We start from the raw sequence: 22300 nt of genomic DNA on the forward strand, positions 1-22300 counted from the left end.
CAGATCTACGTTATGGGTGCGGTGTTAATACATTTTGTGAAATGTTATGGAACATTCAAATCATGTTAAATCTATACCCACACTACACTAATCCCTTCTGTCTGCTAATACCTCCATAAACTTCAACAAATCATCATTGAGCATATTATATGTGGGCTAAATCTGGTGGCCAGTAGCCTCTATTTGCTGTATTAATTTTAAACCCGGATCAAGGCACAGAACTGTGCAAAGGTTTTAGGCAAATGAGAAAATCAGGTCTGAGGGTGTCATCCATAGCCTAGTTTTATATGTTAATAAATACTTCACTGTGTTAAATGAAATGTGCTGTTGATTTATCAAACTCATACGATCATGGAGAATATCTGTAAACAAACTGTTTTTCACTCTCGCTTACAATACAATGATTACATTTTAGGAAAAAACTGATTTTACTTTTACATTTGTGTATTTATTGTAATTATATGAATTTTTATACAAGCACTATACTTACTGAGGAGATCAATTATTTTAAATAATTATAATAATCTAAGGTGCTTAAGACTTTTGCACAAAGTGCTGGACTTCAGTCGTTTTGTTTGTCTCCAGTGTGAAGACTCAAGGCTACGAAAACCCTCTAATTTGGGCAAAAGCAGGATCAGGCAGGATCTGGAGAGTCTCGGAGCTTGAAGGGCAACCCTCATCCCCCAGTCGTCTCATCAGAGCAGAGTACAGACATCATTCAAGCAGAAAACTAATGAAGTCCTTCTCTTTGTGGCTTCCCTCCGGCGCCTGCCTCTATAATTCTTCAGCACAAAGCCATCTGAATCGATGCACATAATCGAGCAATTAGAATGCAGGCCTAATTAAAGGAGGTGTCCTCTTTCCTCTGCCGTGCGTCTCCAGGAAAAGAAAACAAGCCATGAGATAATAACACTAACCAGTGCTGTGATTTAGAGAGGGGGGAGACCGGGTGAGAGGGGGGCTACAAAAGAAAAGACCCCCACCTCCTCCTCCGTCCCACACACATACAAATGCAGCTGGTCCAGTGGGTTTTGAATAAAGCCGTTAAAGATGTTCATCTGATTACACACAAGTAGCAAATGGCGTTAACAGGCGCTGTGAAGAGGAAAAATGCAGCGCTCAATTTGGTTAAACTGCTGCTTCCAGAATCCGCTGCCAGCAAGTAATAATCAGATGCTTTAGGTCTGAGTGGCAGCAGGTGAGGCGCTCCAGACAAACTGATGGCTCCCATTAATAAATAATCACCTCCCTCCTGTTGGGGAACACTTTCTGTGCCCTTGCCCAGAGCACTGATTGAAGATTGGATGTGTCTCCAGAACTAATAACTAGACAAACTGAAGCTAGAATAACTAGGGGAAGATGAAATGTGGCAATTAAGATAATAGTAGGAATAATTCAAAAGCTCAGGTAGATCAAAGAACCTTTAGGCTGCTATACGCCGTGTAAAAACAATGGTCTTATATGATTATGGCATGTCACATCATACAAGATGCAGCAGCTGTAACTGAAATTCCATTAGCCACTAATGTCACATGTTCTGAAGTCAGATTATAATCAAAAAGATTTCCTGGTGTTTCCACGGCCAGAGGTGGGTAGAGTAGCTAAAAATTGTACTGAAGTAGAAGTACTGTTACTTTAGAATAATATGACACAAGTAAAAGAAAATAGTTGTTCCCCAATGAATTACTTGAGTAAGAGTAAAAAATACTAATTGAAAAGACTACCGAGTACCTGCTGAGTAACCTCTTTGTTTAATATTCAGGACACCTGATACACCTGAATGCACAAAAAAATATAAAACAGCAATGAACTTATTAACAACAGTACAATAACAACTAAAACAATAATAAATAATATCTTGACAAAGTAACATAAAATAACTTATTGCAGCTGAATTTAATTTATATGGCGCTAGGGGTGCTGTGTCTCTACGGGTTGTTGCGAAACGTACCCCGTTGTCTCTGCCATTGTACTGTGCTTCTGTGCTCTTATCCGCCTGTGTTTGCTGTGGGTATTTTGTGTGTGGTCATGTGATGGCTTGGCTACATTTGATTGGTGAGACGCAGTCATGTGACAGAGCCTCTGTTGGAAGCCTCAACAAACAAAACAAAACAAACTCTGTAGCTGTAGCAAACTAGCAGATTGCAAATTACCCATAATACTTATCACTGTTTGGTAGAAACCTGCATGTCTGAAATCGTTCACTACCCTCCTGAATTCTGTTCCTTGTAATAGCACACTATATAGTAAACAATTTAGGGAATAGTGAATAGGGAGCAATTTCGGACACCGGGAAAGAGCTTGTGCATTGGACAGATTGATAAAAATAAGTAGCAAGTAGCGAGCAGAATGTAGCTCAATGTATGTTACAGATTAAAAGTACTGCTCCTTTTTCACATATATACTCAAGTATAATTAAAAAGTATGCTGCATTGAAACTACTCTTATAAGTACAATTTATCCAAAAAGTTACGCAAGTAAATGTAACAGAGTAAATGTAGTGTTACTACCCACCTCTTCTCATGCCACATACTCAGGGTTGAATTCCCCACCAAGTAAACACAGCATGCTACAAGAGTAAGAGTCCTTGGACAAGACTCCTAACATTATGATCAACTGTAACATGAGTAGAATTTTAAGTTGCACTGAATAATATCAGGGCGGCAAGGTGGCGCAGCAGGTAGTGTCGCAGTCAAACAGCTCCAGGGGCCTGGACTGTCTGTAAGGAATTGGTGTGTTCTCCCCGTGTCCGCGTGGGTTTCCTCCGGGTGCTCTGGTTTCCTCCCACAGTCCAAAAACACACGTTGGTAGGTGGATTGGCGACTCAAAAGTGTCCGTAGGTGTGAGTGTGTGAGTGAATGTGTGAGTGTGTGTGTTGCCCTGTGAAGGACTGGCGCCCCCTCCAGGGTGTGTTCCCGCCTTGCTCCCAATGATTCCAGGTAGGCTCTGGACCCACCGCGACCCTGAACTGGATAAACGGTTACTGATAATGAATGAATGAATGAATGAATGAATAATATCATCAGCCAAATTCCATATATGTTTAAAAGGAAATAAGTTTCCTATTTCTATTCCAAGAAAAAACATTGTGATTTCAGCTAATCTAAATAAACCATTATTTACATAACTCTTTAAACTCTGTACTTATTAATCTTAAATACACACACACAGAGGGAGGGAGGGAGGGAGGGAGGGAGAGAGGGGGAAATAAATAATGGGAGGTAATAGGAGAAACAGCAAAAGACAAAGAAAATGAGAAGCAGAAACAGAAGAGAATGAGAGGTATTGATAGTTGGAAGGCCTGAAATGAAAATACGTCTAAAGAAAGAAAGAAAGAAAAAAAGAAATTATAAAAGAAAAAAGAAAGAAAAAAACAGAAGAAATTATAAAAGAAAAAAGAAAAAAAGGACTATTACAGCAGCTCTGATCACTCACTTCAAACAAACACATATAATGAGATTCCTCTGAGAAAGAAGTTGGGAAAGTTAAAGAGGAGGGCACTGTGAAAGTCCTCACATACACACACACACATAAATACACACAAGCAAGGGCTAAAACACATGGCTCTGCAGCAGATGGAGTGCAGAGCAAAGAGACAGCCTGATTATTCACTTCACTCCTGACAACTACTGACATAGAGACAGAGAGAGAGAGACAGAGAGAGAGAGAGAGAGAGAGAGAGAGAGAGAGAGAGAGAGACACACACACACATTGCACAGAGGGAAAACATGGAAGAGCGATGGGAAGATTGGACAGAGGGAAGAGAAACAGATAAATAGATAGACAGACTATATTGTCAAAAATATTTGCTTGTCTGCCTATGCACACATATGAAATTGAGTGAAATCCCATTCTTAGTCGATAGAGTTTAATAAGATATCGGCCCACCCTCTGCAGCTATAACAGTGTCAACTCTTCTAGGAAGGCTTTCCACAAGGTTTAGGAGAGTGTTTATGGGATTTTTTTCACCAGAAGCGCATTTGAGAGGTCAGACACTAAGGTTGAACTTGAAGGCCCATCAGGTAGATGTCAGTACCCTCTGGAGGCCATTCAATTTCTTTCACACCAAATTCACTCATCCATGTCTTTATGGACCTTGCTTTGTGCACTGGTGTGCAGTCATGTTGGAACAGGAAGGAGCCATCCCAAAGGGGCAGAACCCAACTCCTGAAAAACAACCCCACAAAATCCCCCTCCAACAAACATTAGACTTGGCAAAATGCAGTCAAAAATGTAATGCTCTCTTGGCACATGCAAAACTCATGTTCTTGCCAGAAAACTGCAATTTGTTTCTCCAGAGGACACATCTCCGCTTCTCTAAAGTCCAGTGGCAGCATGCTGTACACCACTGCATCCAACGATTTACATAGCACTCAGTGATGTAAGGCTTGGGTGCAGCTGCTCAGCCATGGAAACCCATTCAAAGAAGATTTCTACACACTGTTTGTGAGTTAATCTGAAGGCCACATGAAGTTTGGAGGTCTGTAGAGACTGACTGTAGAAAGTTGGCGACCACTGTGTGCTATGTGCCTCCTCATCCGCTGACCCCTCTGTCATTTTATGTAGCCTACCACTTTGTGGCTGAGTTGCTGTTGTTCCCAATCACATCCACTTCATTATAATACCAAAGACAGTTGACTGGAATATTTATTAGCAAGGAAATTTCACAACAGGACTAAACGCACAAGTAGCATCCTATCATGGTAACATGCTGGAATTCACCAAGCCCCTGAGAGCATCTTATCCTTTCAGAAATATTTGCAGCAGTCTGCATGCCTGGGTGCTTGGTTTTGTCCACTGACAAGTGATTGGAAAACCTGATTTCAATGATTTGGATCAGTGGTAATATAGTGTAGATTGAGAAAGATTGTTTGTTTTAAAATAGATACATAGATAATTAAATAAATAAATAAATACATAAGTAAATAAAGGAATAACAGAAGAAAGAAAGAAAGATCTTGAGGAATTTCCACAATTTCTCTTCCTTTCAGGGTTATAATTTCTGCAGACTAGAAGAGTTTTGAGGCGCTTTGACCTGTTCCTCTCACTGAATACAGGAGACAAAAGGCTAAACCGAGCGTAAAAGTATCAAATTATTACCTATTCTCCCCTGTTCTCTATGTCTCTGTGAGAGCGGGACCCTCGCTGTGAGAGACTTTATGATGTGATCTGTGGAACAGCCATTTAAAGCGAAGGAAACGGGTGTCAGTTTTAAGCTGAGCTTTAGGTAATCAAGGTGACAAGCGTAGCGACAGTAGTCTGCCCACTGCAGCCAGACTGAGGCAGATCACAGCCACTGAGCATGATCCAATCAGACTTCATCTTAATTAGAGTGGGACCCACACACAACCACACATGCATACATGCATGCACACACACACATACACAATAATAAATACACACACATATACAGACATACATACACACACATGCACCAATACACAAACATACACTTTGCTTTATCCTATGTAAGGAAAGAAAAACATGTCATCCACTGTGGCTTTCTCACAGCCTAATGAGAAATAATGAGTGTGTGTTTATCCGACTATGTCCTTGTATGACTAGCTACACATTCATCTTTGACCCAGCTGACCTCAATAGGACACATTACTTCTTCATCACTAATAGCCAGTTCTCATAGTATGTTTGTTTGATTGTATTTAGCACAATATGAGGTCCACATTACCAAGACAAATTAGAAAATAGATATTGAAATAGGCTTATTTTAGCTTCAGATAAACAAAGGAATTATCATTTCTGCAGTATTCTGAGTTAGGTTCACTCACTGGGAATGAACTGTATATTTTGAAAGGATGACAATATTTCCGTACACTCAACAAATCCACTCAACATTTTTGTGATATAAACACTTTAAGTAGTCTATTTATTTATTTGTGTATCCATCCAAATTTGGCTAACAGACTGTACCAGAAATCTGTTTTGTGTGTTAATTTTTTGGCATTATTTAATTACAGTAAATAATTTACAAGGACACTGATTAGCTCCCCATTGCTAAATGTGAGTTAATTACAAGCCTTTACCATACAATTCTCACAAGAAACTCCACACAGGTGTGAAAACACATTTCTAACACCATTAAATCAAAGGTTGTTGTGATACTAGGGAACAAAACACTTCCCATCAGGCTTCAATGCAATTATATCCCTGACCACAACATGTGCCAGATACTGCGTGTGGTGTAAATGAGACCTCAATGAAATATTAGCAGTGATGGCCTCAACAATGCAATCATACAGCTCCCCACAAACATTTACCAAAGAAGACACTGTGGAGATATGTATCCACGTAAGGAAGAGGAGATGCACTGCACTGCGCTTCAGTCAAGCTGTAACACACCTCCAGGACACTTCTCTTTCTCGTGTATCTAAAAACTTTCCAGGGTGAAACCTACACCCCCAGCCTTGCCGACAACACAGCAAGCAACATGTGCAAAACGTAGTTACACTAACACCATGCTCTGAACAGCTTTGAAGAACTGAATAGTCTGATAATGACACTAGAACACCAGAGGCACTTCGGGATCTTGTACTATTTTGTACTGAAGGCCATCAATGCAGCACACTCACGTAACATCCACAACACATTCTTAATTAACTCCAGCTAACAGCATGCAGGAGTAGTTACACAGCTCTGTGATTAACTGTACTTGTCTGGTCTTTCATTTATTCCTTCCCAGATCACTGTGCGCAAGGTAGGAACACACCCTGGACAGGGTGCCAGTCCATCACAGTGCATCACACACATACACACATTCACTCTCAGACTCACACTATGGACACATCTGCATAGCCAATCCACCTATAGGTTTTTGGGTTGTAGGAGGAAACTGGAGCATCCAGAGGAAACCCACGCACACCCTATGACTTGAGGCAGGGTTTAAACCCACAGCCCCAAGACCCTGGTTCTATATAAATTTACACTTATATAGCGCCTTTCTAGGAACCCAAGGTCGCTTTATAATCAACACGACATTCAATCCACACACACACTAGTGAAAAGTGGCAGCCAAGCGCGCACAGCGTACTCTCGACCAGGAACGATATATTAAAAATATCAGCAAAAATGTATTTAAAAGTTATTTTTTTCCCAAAGTCAATGTTTTGTTTATTATTATTTATCTTCCTTAATGTGGTTTAAACGGCTTCATTCTTTACCAAGTGTGATATTTAAAAATATTTGAAAGGCTGTGACGTTTGTTTGTTTGTTTTTTTTAAAATAAAATTACAATTATGGTACAGTACACAAAATATTGAATTCTATATTATTTTTTAAAATATATATGTTAATTTAATTATATATATAAATAATTAAATATGGGTAATATTAACACAGATTAACATGAACTACAGCAAATACAAAACTTGATCTTCTTTTTTTTCTTCTTGATCACAGTTAATCTCAATGCATCTGCAGTTATCTCTAGCTCACCTTGTGTCCAGTTTCAGCGTCTGGCTCATCCCCAAGTCTGTCTCCTGGGCTCTCAGCAGCTGAACTGACAATTTCTTCCACACCTTCATTATCTGGACTCTCCAACTCCAGCCCAGAGGCCTCGTCCAGGATGTCCTCTAGAGGGTGCAAGAAAGCAAGAATGAGGAGAGAGAAAGAATAAATTGCTGTCTCATTTTTCACCAGAGCTCTGTAATACAGACTAAATTGTAATACACTACAGTATGTATTATGAGCAGAAAATACACACGGCTAAGAGCTCTGCCAAATACACAATTTGGCAGACCTTCGATTAGTCCGCCTGTCCCTCCATTATTTTCAGAAATGATCTGAGCCACAGTTAAAAGGTACAGTCTCATAACTAATAGCCTCTAATCCCCACAGGCTTTCGAGGCTAACAAATGTAAGCTCTGTGCAAAATGAATCTTTCTCTTTTTTTGTGAGCGATACACATGTCCAGGCCACACGCTGCACAAAATTGACCAAGCCCAGCATAAATGAAGTTACAGATGAATTTCGGTAATCCTCCAAAGGCAGCGAAATCACAAATTAGAGATTTGCGCTCTGAAAACCTATTAAAGTCTTTTCATTGAGCAATGCCCAGAAGTCACGATATTTTCAGCCTACAGAGGGAAGAGTGGGGTTAGAATCCCGGAACTAAGACCTTAGTGCACTACTTTCCCAACAATATCTGAGGATATGTATAAATGCTGATATTGGACAAGAAATACAGTTTGTAGTATGAACAAAAACTGCCCTTCACAGTTTATTATAAACCTTGAACTTAGAATTTGAACACTAAATTCGAGCATTATAGCGCCTCAATCTAACTCACCAGCAAAGGTATGTTAGCAACAGTCTATCATGCTAGCTATGAGCTGTTATGTTTAATATCTAGCGTGTTAAAATAAGCTAATATTATGCACAAGCTAACACTAGTCTCAATATCCAAAATCCTAATTAGATAAGGTGACCATAATTTTATATTTCCATTGAACATTTGGCCCCATAAAATAATAAACTAGAAACTATTGCAAATAATATCAAATAAAAAATGTTAAAAAAGCGTTGGGCTTGTCAGTTCCTTAGAGTTTATGATCATGAAATCCCTGATATTTTCGGTTCACAGGAAATTGCAAAACTGAATCACTGTGTTGAAATGACACTTAAGCAACGTATTTTCACACTACAAAGTAACTGACAAAATTTCCTTTTTAATGGGGGAGGGTGGCATTCTGGTTTTAATAACCCAGAGATTTCACCTGTTTTCATGTAATTTGAAAATTCAACACAAAGGTGTGGCAATGTCATCATCATCATCATCATCATCATCATCTTCTTTGCCACTTAATGCATTTCAGGGTCGCAGTTATGCCAATGATATCATCAGAAAGTCAGTAACAATAAAAAGCTTTCAGTGTGTTGGTGTGTGTTTTATTGACAGTCAAGATGAATTCCAGTTTTGTTTGGTATAGAACAGAAAACGAAAGTCTCATTGTTCACAGAAACGCCTCGACAAATGAAGAGAATATGATAAATTCTAGTAAAGCACTGTAATATTGAGACTAGCTAGCCTGCAGGGCGTGGTTGATGGTGTTTAGGATGTAGCAATGTACAGTTGAAGGGACCTGAAATGAAGTGTGTCCCAATTCTACTGTCAGCTCTCTGACCTCTTGAAACCTTGTGCTCCTATAGCTCATCCTTCAACAATGTCATCAAAGTTCACACTTCAAGAAAGGGCTTAAGGCAAGGACTGGGATATGTGAAAAAACTGTAGACAGCAAAAGCTTAATCCCAGACATTAAACTAAGTTGGTTAGTTGTTAGCAAACATACTAGCCATGTCTTAATATGCTATCTTCAAGCTAACACAATTTACATACTAGTTTTATAAAATTATATCATGATTGTATCATTGTATAATGGTAAGTATGTAGCTTGTACCTAGTGTGTTGGGTTACATTCATAATAAAAATAGACCTAAAAGAATGCAATTCAATTTCGCTCCACTTCAGTCCTGTAAGATGTAAGCTGTGAATTTGATAATTTTGTGGTATCTACAGAAATAAATAAGAGCTTAGTGGAACTGTGTTAGAGGTTAAAAGGTCAGTATTACAGGGTGCATGGTAGGTAATCATACCTTGGTTTTGCGAGAAGATATCTGTACAGAGGTGGTGTGGTGTGTCTGAGCGGCGGGGCAGTGGTGGGCAGTGCTGGACAGACTCAGATGTGGGCAGGGTGCTGACAGTGAGGGAGAGGGTGGGCAGAGAGAACGCTGCTTTCATGTCCGACAGCTCCAATAAACTCGCATTTTTACTGTTTAACTGCAGGATCTCATCACCTGCTCGCAGACCTGCAAACACACACACAAACACAAATATAATAATGATATACTGGTTGTGCCTCAGCAGGTAGTGTCGCAGTCACACAGCTCCAGGGGCCTGGAGGTTGTGGGTTCGATTCCCGCTCCGGGTGACTGTCTGTGAGGAGTTGGTGTGTTCTCCCCGTGTCCGCGTGGGTTTCCTCCGGGTGCTCTGGTTTCCTCCCACAGTCCACAGTTCGAAAGTGTGTGAATGTGTGTGTGTCTTATAAAAATTGATCGATTTACCACAGCTAGAAAAATCAGCAGTTATTCCAATCAAACAATGACTTTCAAACAAGAGCACTGTTAAAACTAGTTGCTAGCTAGAACATCTACTAATATAATATAGAATGACTAAATACAGCTGTGATACGTGTCACACATGGAAAAATATTTTTTTACTAAATATCCTACAATCACATGCATCTTCTCTTTGCCAGTGACTCAAGAAGAAATTTAACTCCAGAGTTTAAATATATAAAATATGATAAAACACAACAATGAGCACAATTACAAACAAAAGCCCCATCTTTTCTGCCACACAACAGCCCTCCTGACCACCAGATACCCACTCTCTTGATTATCTATTAGCAGCATATGAGCTGCCCAATTAAGATCCAATAGCTCAGTTAGCACTCATTAGGCCACACTGCCACTGTAATTGATTATTGATGCTCGTGGTCAAGTCGCCAGGGGAAATATGGCAGTTTTTTCCAATTCATGGACTTGCAGGCGTAGCGTGTACTCACAGAAACACTAACAGATAGCAAAGATAGAAAAAAAATCAATCAAAAATGTATTAATATAACGATTTTTACAACTGATATTACAAAACAACTTTACAAAGCAGAATCAGAAACCCAGTATCAGACCATGGTCAGAATTAAGGGATACTCACTAACAGCTCAACAAAGAGTCACTACGTTTCATATATGAACAGCCAACAATGTCCTTGTTACACTGACAATATTCTGGGTTCAGTTAATTTAAGTAAATGTGCTGAAAATATACTGGATGATTTAAAGTCCTAAACTACAGGAAACCGTGAAACACCTCAAGGGAGTCAATCACTCATGCATTTACTCACTCATGATTAGCAGTGTAAAACTTCTCCACCAGGGGAGTGTGTGTGTGTGTGTGTGTGTGTGTGTGTGTGTGATTAATACAAAATTGCTCTGTAATGAAGAAAAAAAAAAAAGAAAAGAAAACACGTTTCTCAAGAATAATAACTTTTTTATGAGAATAAAAACTTAAAATAAAATAAAACTATTTTAGTAATTTTGGAGAGTTTCTATTGGTCCAATTTGAAGGACAGTTTCTGTGTTCAAATGATGTAGTAAACTAAAAATCCACAACAGATTTGTGGAGATACAGAATTTTCTTTGGACAACTACGATATTGGACTTAGTTCTTACAAACCTGGTGCATCTACATTGATTAGTACGAATGCAATATGAGGAAAAGTAATTCAAATTGCCTTCCCTTTTGAGTGTGGGTGAAAATAGACTGGCCTTTTCTTTTGTGGGAAGAGGGAAATTTTTCTACCAGCTCTTTCCTCACACCTCACACACACACATACACTCACATGCACTCACAGTAATGCAGGCATAGCCTGAGGTGTGACCCAGTTGCATGTGGAGTGAACCATGGGCTGTAACACAGGCTTCAGATTGGACGGCTTGACTGGGCACCCACTGGCAGTGGAGTGATGATAAACGCTGGGGTGATGTAATTGAAGAGAGCCGTCAATGTTGTGTGTCCAGACTGGGCTGTATTTTGGACGCAGCCTTTGGGCAGCATGCTACAACTTTACACTCTCTGTCTTCATTCATCCAACTATGCTCATCTTCGGCTTCAATTCCACTGTAGTCTGTGTGTTTGTTGTGCATGCTTCCTCTGAAAAGGGGCTTTGTTCATGTGGAGTAGCTGCTGTCCATTTGGCTTTGCATCCACTGGCCTGGTTACTCACACATTCTAGCCATGAGCGCTTTGTCTACTCCAGTACAATTGCAAGGTGCAAGGCCTTCTGAACTGCATGAGTAACCAGTGCCAATTTGTAGCCGGCACACACACACACACACACACACACACACACACCGTAACAGGCATAGGGCATGCTTTGTATTTGGCATTGCATTACTGTAACAAGCTACTGCTAATAATATTAACCCTAAATGTAATAGTTAATTTTAAAGTGTTGTTTTTGGTGCCATATAAATTAGAACCCTTTGCTAAACGGTGCTATATAGAACCATCTATAGCACATTCTCCAACGATTCACAATGCAAAGAACCCTTTAATCAAACAAGAATTTCAAAGTGTTCAGACTGCTATATAGAACCATTTCCTTTACTAAAGAACCTTTGTAGAACCATAATTTTTAAGTGTGTAGCTATTACTTTGCAATCATTTAAAACACCAGTGCAAACACAAAAATAGAATGCCAAACTTAACAACTGCACAGAAAATGTTCTACACAATCTAATTTTGTTAATATAAAGAATATTAATTATTATGACTGCAATTATTGCATTAATATAATGGAGTAATGTGGTATTGATTGTACATATTTGAATGCAAATGATTATTATTATTATTAAGTAATTTTATCCACACTGCTGAATATTAACGTTTTATTTTTTAATGAGTATGAGCAGTTTTCTTGTTAATTCCTCTGTAGGTTGCGAACCCTGCAGGTCTTAGCAATAAATCAAATATCAGAATGAGTTTTCTGGTTTCCATTTTTGAGCATTTATTGTGATCATTTTTTATTTAGAGGGGGAGAGGGGTTGTTAAAAGTCATAACCTGAGGTCAGATTGAGCAGAGTTTGCACTCAGAGGCCAAATCGAGCCAGGTTTAATGGGTGCCCGCTTGGCGCGACCTCGCTGGCAGTGTGGAATGGCTTTAATTTGCTTCTCCTTCTAATCCCAGCCTCATGTGAATGAGGCTTTTTAAATGAATTTCCTCCAGCCCAGTGGAGATTTGGGTCAGGCTGCTCTGTTTGGAATAGCCTGATATTCCCTGGACGATGTCTCAGCAAACTGGCAGGCTAAGGCACATTACTGGAACATGCCAAGTGAGGGTCAGATTAAGGCTGCCTCTTTGTACTTACAACCTCAGGTGAATGAATTCTGTGCCCTTTAGCAGCCCACAGTGCTTATCAGCTGTCAGCCATGACGCTAATTTGCTATGCTGAGCTTATACACGCAGCAATATTGTGACTAGATTGATTTCTTTTCTGCTGTATAATAGAAAATGTCTGTGGCACTGCTTTCGGTTTTGCCCAAATAAAGACCATGGGGTGAGTTTCTCAAACAGGATTAATTTGATCCAAGTTACACAAAATTCCACTAAATGAGATCTACACAGAAGGCCACACTGAGATGATTTCCTCACCTTTGATAAAGGCCAAGCCGCCTTTCTTCACATTTGTGATGTGGAGCTGCTGAGTGCCATCCTCATCCACCACAGCCACAGAGAAGCCTGGAGAGAAGGGAAGAGAAGAAAAGAATACATTAAAGTAGATTAAATTAAGAAGAAAAATGGAAGAGATAAGAAAATAGAGTACAATAATAGAAGAGAAAAGAAAAGAAAAGAAGACAGATGAGAAGAGAGATGAGTGTTGTTAGGGCTCTTTTTTGATGAGCAACATTAGTACTGTATACTAGATATACTAGTAGAGAAACAACAGAAAATAAACAGTAAAATCTCATACCATAGCCAACAGTGCAGGACTCGTCTCGGTCAAACTGGATGACTTTGGTAGTTTTGGTACAAATTTCAATCTCTTTGTAGAGCTGAGAGAGACACATTTACACATATTACTTTCAAAAGAATTGGTTCAGACACTGAATCTTGGACAATGTTAGGAAATGAAGGAAAGAACCCCTGCAAAATCCTACACTCTGGCACTGACAATAATTTTATCCTGCAGCAAGTCATAAATAAATCAAACTAAGCTTTGATCATTTCAGGGAAATGGGGAAATGATGACAAAAAATAGAAAAGGAGAAAGAAAAACAACATGTAAGAACTATATGTAAACAACAGCAAAGGAAATTAAGTTTTGAGGCCATACAGATGTGGTGGATGTGGATTTTCATGTTTTAGTGGATAGACTGAGACAGAGAATGAGGAGAGGCAGACACAGAGAGAGAGAGAGTTAGTTCAGAGTGGATTCTCATGCTCTTGCTCATCTGCAGATCCGCAGTATACATAATTCATAGTATATGCAGCACTTTCTCTTTGGGGAAGTTCACACGCATCATAACCTACATCCCAGGCATCTGCCTAACATCTGCATTTATCTGCAAAGCTATGCAGTGTCCAGCTCACATTTAAAGGGGCACTTTTTCCAAAATAAATATGCCATTGCTACATCAGTTGTGAACATGTGTGCTCACTTCAAAGAGAGGTACCACATTAGTCCTGAGGGTGAGATTTTATGAATTCAAAATGAAGAAAACATTTTATTTCTTGAAGAGAGAGGATTCCCACATGATTTATAACACTACATGGCCAAAAGTTAGCAGAGACCTGCTCCTCTATCATTTTTGATTAGAGCAATTAAGAACACAAATGGATGGATGGATCACAAATAATTATTTTGCTTTATTCTTTTCTATTACGTTTACGCTAGCTGTTTATATACACAAATGTACACCTATGTCCACAGTGGATGAATCTTGAAGCAGAATTCATGAAATATAAGGTGTATTCATAAAGGTTATATCATAAGCTCACCAGCCAAAACAAATTAATTATCTTTGGCCTAGACTGGACAAATTTCTGGATATAGGCGACATCAATGTTCAACCACTCTTGCTTCAAAGAACAGCACAGTTTGCCAGATTTCTTGGATGGGCTTCCCTGGTGTTTTACACCTTGTTCCATGTAGTAAACAGATTTTCACAATTTTCAAACCTGTATTTTTTTCTGCAGGGCAGCCCAGGTGTGTGAATGTTCCTGAATGTTCATTATCCATTGTAAGATGATGGGCACAAGGCCAGCAGCTCAGTGTAGGTACTGTGGTCCAAATTTATTTTCATCTCAACCAAATTACCCATTTCCACTAATTAAATCACCCCCAGAACATCACAGGGCCTCCTCCATCTTGAACCAAACTTTGCACACAGTCCTCATTGAAATCTTCTTATGGTCTATGATGAACACAATGCCTAGCATCATCCATATACAGGCAGGTGAGATTTATCTGAACAAGTAACACATTTCCAGGCATGAATGCAAATTTTGTGAGCAGAAGTGAGCAAAAGCCTCTTTGTGCCTTTCTGCCCCATATCTGCTCCAATCTGTAAAACACACCAACAGTCCTCAGTGTTTTCGGTCACAATTCTAGAATTTCCTGTAGATTGGGATTTTTGCCACTGCTGGTCAACCCATATGAGTAGACGCTTTAAAACACCTGCATATTTAGCTAATTCCTTCACATTGTGGCCTTTAGTGACCAGATGCAATGACACATCGAGGGAGACATTCACTTTACTGTACCACCTCTTCTCAATAAATCCTGTCACCCGCCCCATAGGTATTTACTGCCCAATCATCATCATGAATTGCCATTTGCAGGAGCTTGAATTTACATTTTAAACATGCCATGTGGTTATATTTATTTATTTATTTTTTGTAAATAAATATATAAATAAATAAGCTTAAATATACTGTATATCCAAATGTGTATTCATGGATTTATATTGAGTTTTGCAGAGAACATATAATGTGAAAATTGTCATGAAAAAGAAGACTGTACTATTGCACTAGATGATACTGCAAAACATGACAAATAATATTATCAATTTAATAGGTTTGAGCCAGAATGCCCTTATTGCAAAATATTTTTCAGTATAGGGTGACTTGCTTCAAGCTGTGTCTGTAACTCACCAGGTCCCAGAGCTCATCCTCAGGGTTTGGGACATACAATTGCACTTGATTGTCGATAAGAAACTTCAGTCGGAGATAGTGCTTGGAAGGATCCAGGTTGTGTGCCTGTGGGATACAATGATAAGACGAAAATACAACTTTAGAATTAGAATCACTTTATTGGCCACTGTGTTTGCACACAGAGTAATTTGTTCTCCGCATTTAACCCAATCCGTGCAGTGAAACACAAGAGGACAGTGAGCACAGATGCCCAGCATGTCATAGATATCTAGCATATGCCACACTGGCTAACAATATAATGTGATGATTGATGGGGGAACTGGTTTTCCGTCCAAAAACTACAAGAGCAAAAGAAATGGTCATGTTGCAGCAGTCATCTGCAAGTTATGAAGTTGTGCATGGGTTCATTTACATGGAAGTTCTTAGTAACAAACATGCTAAACTGGCCACCCTTACCAGCAGAATCCGTTGTGCTTGGGTGTCCAAAATACAGCCCTTCTACACACTGAATGCCTTAATCTGATCAACTCTGTCTTTTTCTGTGAGTTTTGGTGTGATTCAAGCTGACAGCAAAGCACTACTGAACATTTCTGCTCTTCCCATACCATGCAATTATGCACAGCACAGCCAGAATTATTGTGTACATACGCCTGGCCTTTAAAGGACACTGCTCATTATTTATTAAAGCATAAAAATGCTAAAAATATCACTCCATAAAATGAAGATATAAATTTTGATGGGGACAAGATACACATTAACTGCCTCATATTGTATTCTATTACATCTGTTGACAGGAAACAATTTCTAGGATTTGATATGCCTGTATACCAAATTGGCAACCCGACTTATTTACAGTTCTATTTCCAACAGACGCTGTTCCTTGATCACACACTTTTTAAAGATGTGTGTTCACACATACGCAAACACTAATTGGGAACACAAGTTCTTTGCAGTCAAGCACACACACATTTAACATACACACAATATAAAATATATGTCAGATTCAACCATTATGATTACATTTAAACCCTTTATTACATGTGCCATATATATATATATATATATATATATATATATATATAATCTTTATTCTATAATATTTATTCTTAATTTTTATTGTTTAGCTTTTTCTATTACTCCTATTATTATTTTACTATTCATCATGGTCTTTTTTTATTACTAAGCTTTTAACCTATTTTATTTTTGCTTTGTCCATCACATGTAAAGCATGTTTAAATTTCAATTAGATTAGTCTGAAAAGTGCTATATAAACGTTTGATTCATTCATTGATTTATTGATTGATTGACTGATATTTGGATAATGTACTTGGAATATGGAATGCCCTTCAAAATGTAGTTTTTAGCAGCCAATAAGGTTCCAGTATTGTGAAACATTTCAGTCCTGCTGAAATAAACTCTCTAGATAGCTTCCTAAGTGTCTGCTTGAGAAGGTGTCAAAAGTATAACAGGATATTTTTAATCTAAAATATAATGTATATTTGATTAATCCAATTGATTTGCTAAAAAAGTGCCTACTAAATAGTGTGTGAATACAGACTGTGCTAAAACAAAATTCTCAGGACATACACCAAATCAGATCAAATATATCATTTTTTTGTCACAGAAAAAAAGGCACTCATTCCAAGGTCCATTCTTGCCTCAGATAATTCCAAAAGACAGAACGGTCTGAGAACATTCCCAGTGGTTTCCATCTATCCTTTGTGTAGCTGTCAATCATCACTGAATAAAGGAAAGCAAACAAAGACGCGGCTGGTGTCCACAGAAGAATAGACCAGCTATCTTAGAGCCCTCACCTCAGCATCACGGAATGTGGTTAGGACTACTGGAATCAAGAGAAGCAGAAAATGCAAGCAGCTTCTAAGATTGAACTTTGGAAGTCATTCAAAAAGAATGAAAAGTAATAAAGGTAAAAGGTGATGGTATTTACTGGAAAATAAAGGATTGTCTCTAACTTTTGCTCAGTAACTGAAAATATATTTTACTGATATATACAGTAATGCACATATATTAGACACTGATTAATCACTATTAACACTATTATCAAATAGTTATTTTTCTTTTATGCCCTCATCTCTAATAAGTGACAAATGTTCTGCTATATTTTCCCTGTCTTCACTTATTATTATCACTATTAAAACTGCAGGAAGCAGGACACTATCTGCCGAAGCTTGTGAAATGTCCTGTGCTCATTGTTTATGGCCTGGTTCCCTGATCCCTGGTCTGCTGCTTCCTCCAGACTGAGTAATGAATGAGAAATAGAGAAGTAAATCCAGAGAAATAAGGCCAGATGTGGAGCCAGATAGGAAGTGACACTCATCTGATCCTGCCAATCATCCCCAGAATTTCCTGTGTGCAGTGACAAGTGATAAGGCAACTGCTCTAGAGGCTTGTTCGTGGTGTGGGTGCAGCTCACTGGGGAGAGGATTATCTGGAGTCTACATCAGGATTATAACCTGCAACTGAAATGAGAAGGTTTGGCCTCTTTAAGGTGATTACAGGTCAAAGGACAGAGCCTTATTTTCCAAAAGCATCCATGTGGAACAGCGCTTGAGCAAGTAACCCCATGAAGTCTCTCTCCCTAACAGCTAAGATGGATTTAGCCTGGGGTATCTACTGTTGGAAACACATATAATAATAATAATCATAAAAAATAATAATAATAATTATAATATATATATATATATATATATATGTGTGTGTGTGTGTGTGTGTGTGTGTGTGTGGATCAGACACAGCAGTGCTGCTGGAGTTTTTAAACACTGTGCCCATTCTATGGTTAATCTACCATCTACCTGACACATCTACTTTGTTGATCTACATTATAAATGTAGATCAGTGACAGTAGCTCATCTGTTGCTGCCCATTTTGTGTTGTTCATTATCATGTCCTTCATTAGTGGACACAGGATACTTCCCACAGGGCTGAATATTTATGGCTGATGGATTATTCTCAATCCAGCAGTGAAACTGAGGTGCTCTACCACTTCATTATATCTGCTCTGTAGTGGTCCAGTGGGGGTCTTGAATAGTGAACAACAGTGTTAAAGAGGGCTAACAAAGTATTCAGAGCAACAGATGGACTACAAAATGCGCTAGTGCTTTCAAGCTATGAATGCATTTCCTTTCTGATATTGATTCATACCTCTTGAAGAGAAGCACATGGAAGGAAGATCATGCAACATTCATGTATCAGAAAGAATGCTGTACACCTGATTCTTGTCATATGTCAACTTATTTATATTAATAACTCTCTAAATAAAGACTGAATTGTTTGACTTTTACTCAGCTGCCTGTATCTCAAAGCAACTGATGTTAACAAGCTTTGGCCAATATTTACTTTGGCTTCGTACAATTGCATATGCTGATAAAGATCAACACAACACGTATCTGACCTCAGATCAGAATTTGTTCTCAGGAATATTAGGTGCATAACTGACGTGACTTCATATAGCTACAAGACAATGACATTTCAGCTCATCCAGTTACTCTTCTTTACAGATATATAACTCAAAAATATGTAGATGGAAGCTTTTATATGTCCTTCAGCTTATGTTTAATAGGAAGTATGAGAGGAATTATATGTTACACAAGAGAAAGGAAATTTAGAGAAAGAATGAACACGAATGCAAGCATGAAGAAAATGTACTGTTTGTGGTTTCAAGGGAATGCTGCATATTTCTTGGCAACCCTCAAGGCAATGCAGACCTGACAGGGTTTTGTGTGTGTGTGTGTGTGTCCTTTTTATTTAATGTCTCCATTATAGTCAGCTTAATACGAGGTGAAATATGAAATGTTGATGCTACTCTGGGCTCAGCACGGCAGAAACTGCACTATGCAATGTTTGAAGGAGGGTAGAAAACACCCCTTACGCCTTCTCTCTTGATTTCAAGGCTGTAGGGGTGCCCAGGAGCAAAAATACCAAATCTTGCCTAGTGTTGCTTTAAGCTGTGTCCCATCACTAGTTCGGAAAAATGCGTGTGCATGATTCTCACCTTTAGAAAGAGGGTCCCTACCAGGTATCATCAAGCTGTGTGCTCCGACCAGATATGAAGAACGTGTGTGTGTGTTAGAGGTGGGGTGGGGGTTCACCTTGCACACTGCCTCCAGTGCTTCCATGGTGGTCTCTCCTGGCTGTATAATGGCCAAAACAGGCTGATCGTTGGGTAGAGTGACCCAGGACGGTGTGAGGTAGTCAGGAAGCCAAACCTCACTGTCTGCATTATGCTGAGGTAGGTTTTTCAAAGATCCTGTCTGATCCTTCTGAAAAGACCAGAGACACAGAAAAACTCAAAGTGTAAGCAAGAGTTAAAAATAAACACCTCCCACAATTTTAAATTAAAGCTGTTGTTTCAACTGCATGGATATAGGAATGATAGAATCCACTATAACAATAATAATAAATAGTAAATATGATATAGTGTTAAGTATAGGGTGTTTTTTCTAATGTTGTTGGGAGCTTCTCAGGCTCTCATTTTGAGCTAAGCCCTGATCATATTTGGTGATGTAATTGTGCTTCAAGTGTTGAAACAGACTTGTGCTATTGTTTTTTGACATTGTTTACATTTGACTTCTTTATGTGCAGTGTGTACTTCACTAGAGTCAAAACATGACAAAATTATAGACATAACATTTTTCTTTGGTACATGCTGCTCAAGTTGCTCGATTGGCCTCTGTGTTTAGGTTCTCCTCCATGTGCCTTCCATGTGGCTGACTGGATGGGGCAGAACCATGTGACTACATGCACAGTAGTATGGTTTTAAAGGTACAGTTCATGAACACACAATGGGGGGACATATTAACAGAATTAACAACGACAACAAAAAAAGGATAGACAGAATTAAAAGAAAAATCAATTTGATATAGGCGAGATGAATTTCACCATTTGGGAATGGTGATTTTAGGCACATGTTTGGCTGCTCCATAGCATCCCTCTTCTATTTCTGTGGGGATTATACAATTTGTGTGTGAACAGTTGAACATGATTTACCAAAGGCTGACTTTTAAAGCTGCTGAAATATATTCACTTACAACTTTTGAACCTATACTGTATCAAACACTTATAAATTCTTATGAAACAAATTTCAGTCACTATTTTGTATTCATGCTTTATTTAATCTTATCACAATTAAACAGAGCTGTCTGGATCGATACAGCCACAAAGTGTCAAGCAAGTGTCTGATTATGATTCCAAGTAATCTGTGCAATCTAATTAACTTGGCACCCTATCAAGCAGGTATCTGATCCTTTTGTCCCCCACAGAGTGGTCCCCTGGCTGTCGATCGAATGTAAGTAAGGTGGGAGGGGTGGACAAGGGTCTGCTGGACCTCTGCTCTGAGGCCTGTCAGCAGCTCTGGCTGACTGTCAGCAGCAACATGCTGACTACCCACCACCAATAGCTTATCCCCCCACTATCAAGTGACAGGACCCTCCCCGTTCCCTCACCGCAATCTGGCGATGCCACTGACGGTGGTCCGTGTGATGGCGGGCCCACACACACAGAGCAATGAGGGGGAATGTGGATGTGGGGGATTGCGGTTACACACACATACTCTTCTGTTCTCTCTCTCTCACACACACACACATACACAAATTAACCCCCAAAACACACACCATCTGTCTCTTCTCCAGGCCTGTAATGGATGTGTCTGGTGGGAGAGGAGCCTGGCATCCCCCCACATCTGTCCCAGGAGACCCCCCGGCAGCAGAGTCCAGAGAACCAGAGCTGAATCCCCCCCTCATCTCTTCCCTTTCCCTCGCTATCCCACACTAGGCTGTCAGCCCATGCTTGTGCTTGGCTTTTGTTTACTACTGAATAAATTTGCTTTATGATACAATACAGTAATTCTCGATGAGAACATCCACAACAGCGGTACAGAGGGTCAGAGAATTGCTTAAGATATACTGCAGTTTTAAAGGTATATTTCAGGAAAAACATAAAAACAACACAAAAAAAAAAGAGCTAAAAGACTAATATAGCTCACAGATAACAGAAGCTTATTTGAGAATCCTTATAGGAAATCGGTCCCCTCAGTGTCCATCTTAGAAATGGTTATGTCCAGTCATTCCAGACTGGGCTTGCATCTCTTTGAATGTGAAGTGTGCTATAAACCCCAAATAGAAACTCACATTTTACAGTTTATATTAAAAACCATATATTGTCACTGTCCAATGAAAAACATGCATTTCCACTTCTGCCAGTTTTTATCTTAACACTGAAGCTGTCCTTTTATGATGAATGGACCAAAAGAAATGATCCAGATTTATTTGGAATATAATCTTTTTACAGTGACTTCAGTTGAAAGTTAAGAAGTTTTTTTTTACTTCTCCTATAAAGTTGTAATTTTGAAGATCCGTGTTTTCTTTAGTCAGCGACAATGTGGTGTTTGATGTTTGTACAAAGCATGTACAATTTGCTATTTAAGGTGGTTCTAGCTACTGCACATGAAAATATGAACTGCAACAGCGTATAGATTGGCTCTTTTTATTTAAAGTGGGACTAAAATACAGATGCCTTGTTTTGTTTTAAAACTTATGCCCACATATTGGCAGTGCC

The 22300-nt window shown here is 39.0% G+C and overlaps 1 protein-coding gene across 2 annotated transcripts in view; it reads right to left on the reverse strand.

The window, feature by feature from the left end:
• The window catches only part of tiam1a (TIAM Rac1 associated GEF 1a), a 116450-nt gene that overhangs the window by 23114 nt on the left and 71036 nt on the right, over nucleotides 1-22300 (reverse strand). For both annotated transcript variants that reach the window (XM_066651043.1, XM_066651044.1), the window contains exons 10-15: nucleotides 19837-20007; nucleotides 15728-15832; nucleotides 13545-13626; nucleotides 13226-13312; nucleotides 9607-9819; nucleotides 7450-7586 (exon numbers count right to left, since the gene is read on the reverse strand). In XM_066651043.1, the coding sequence (XP_066507140.1) occupies nucleotides 7450-7586; nucleotides 9607-9819; nucleotides 13226-13312; nucleotides 13545-13626; nucleotides 15728-15832; nucleotides 19837-20007 (795 nt within the window). The remainder of the gene's footprint in view (nucleotides 1-7449; nucleotides 7587-9606; nucleotides 9820-13225; nucleotides 13313-13544; nucleotides 13627-15727; nucleotides 15833-19836; nucleotides 20008-22300) is intronic.

The sequence above is a fragment of the Hoplias malabaricus genome, chromosome 18 (genome assembly GCF_029633855.1).
Source record: "Hoplias malabaricus isolate fHopMal1 chromosome 18, fHopMal1.hap1, whole genome shotgun sequence".
In the NCBI taxonomy this organism is placed as follows: Eukaryota; Metazoa; Chordata; class Actinopteri; order Characiformes; family Erythrinidae; genus Hoplias; species Hoplias malabaricus.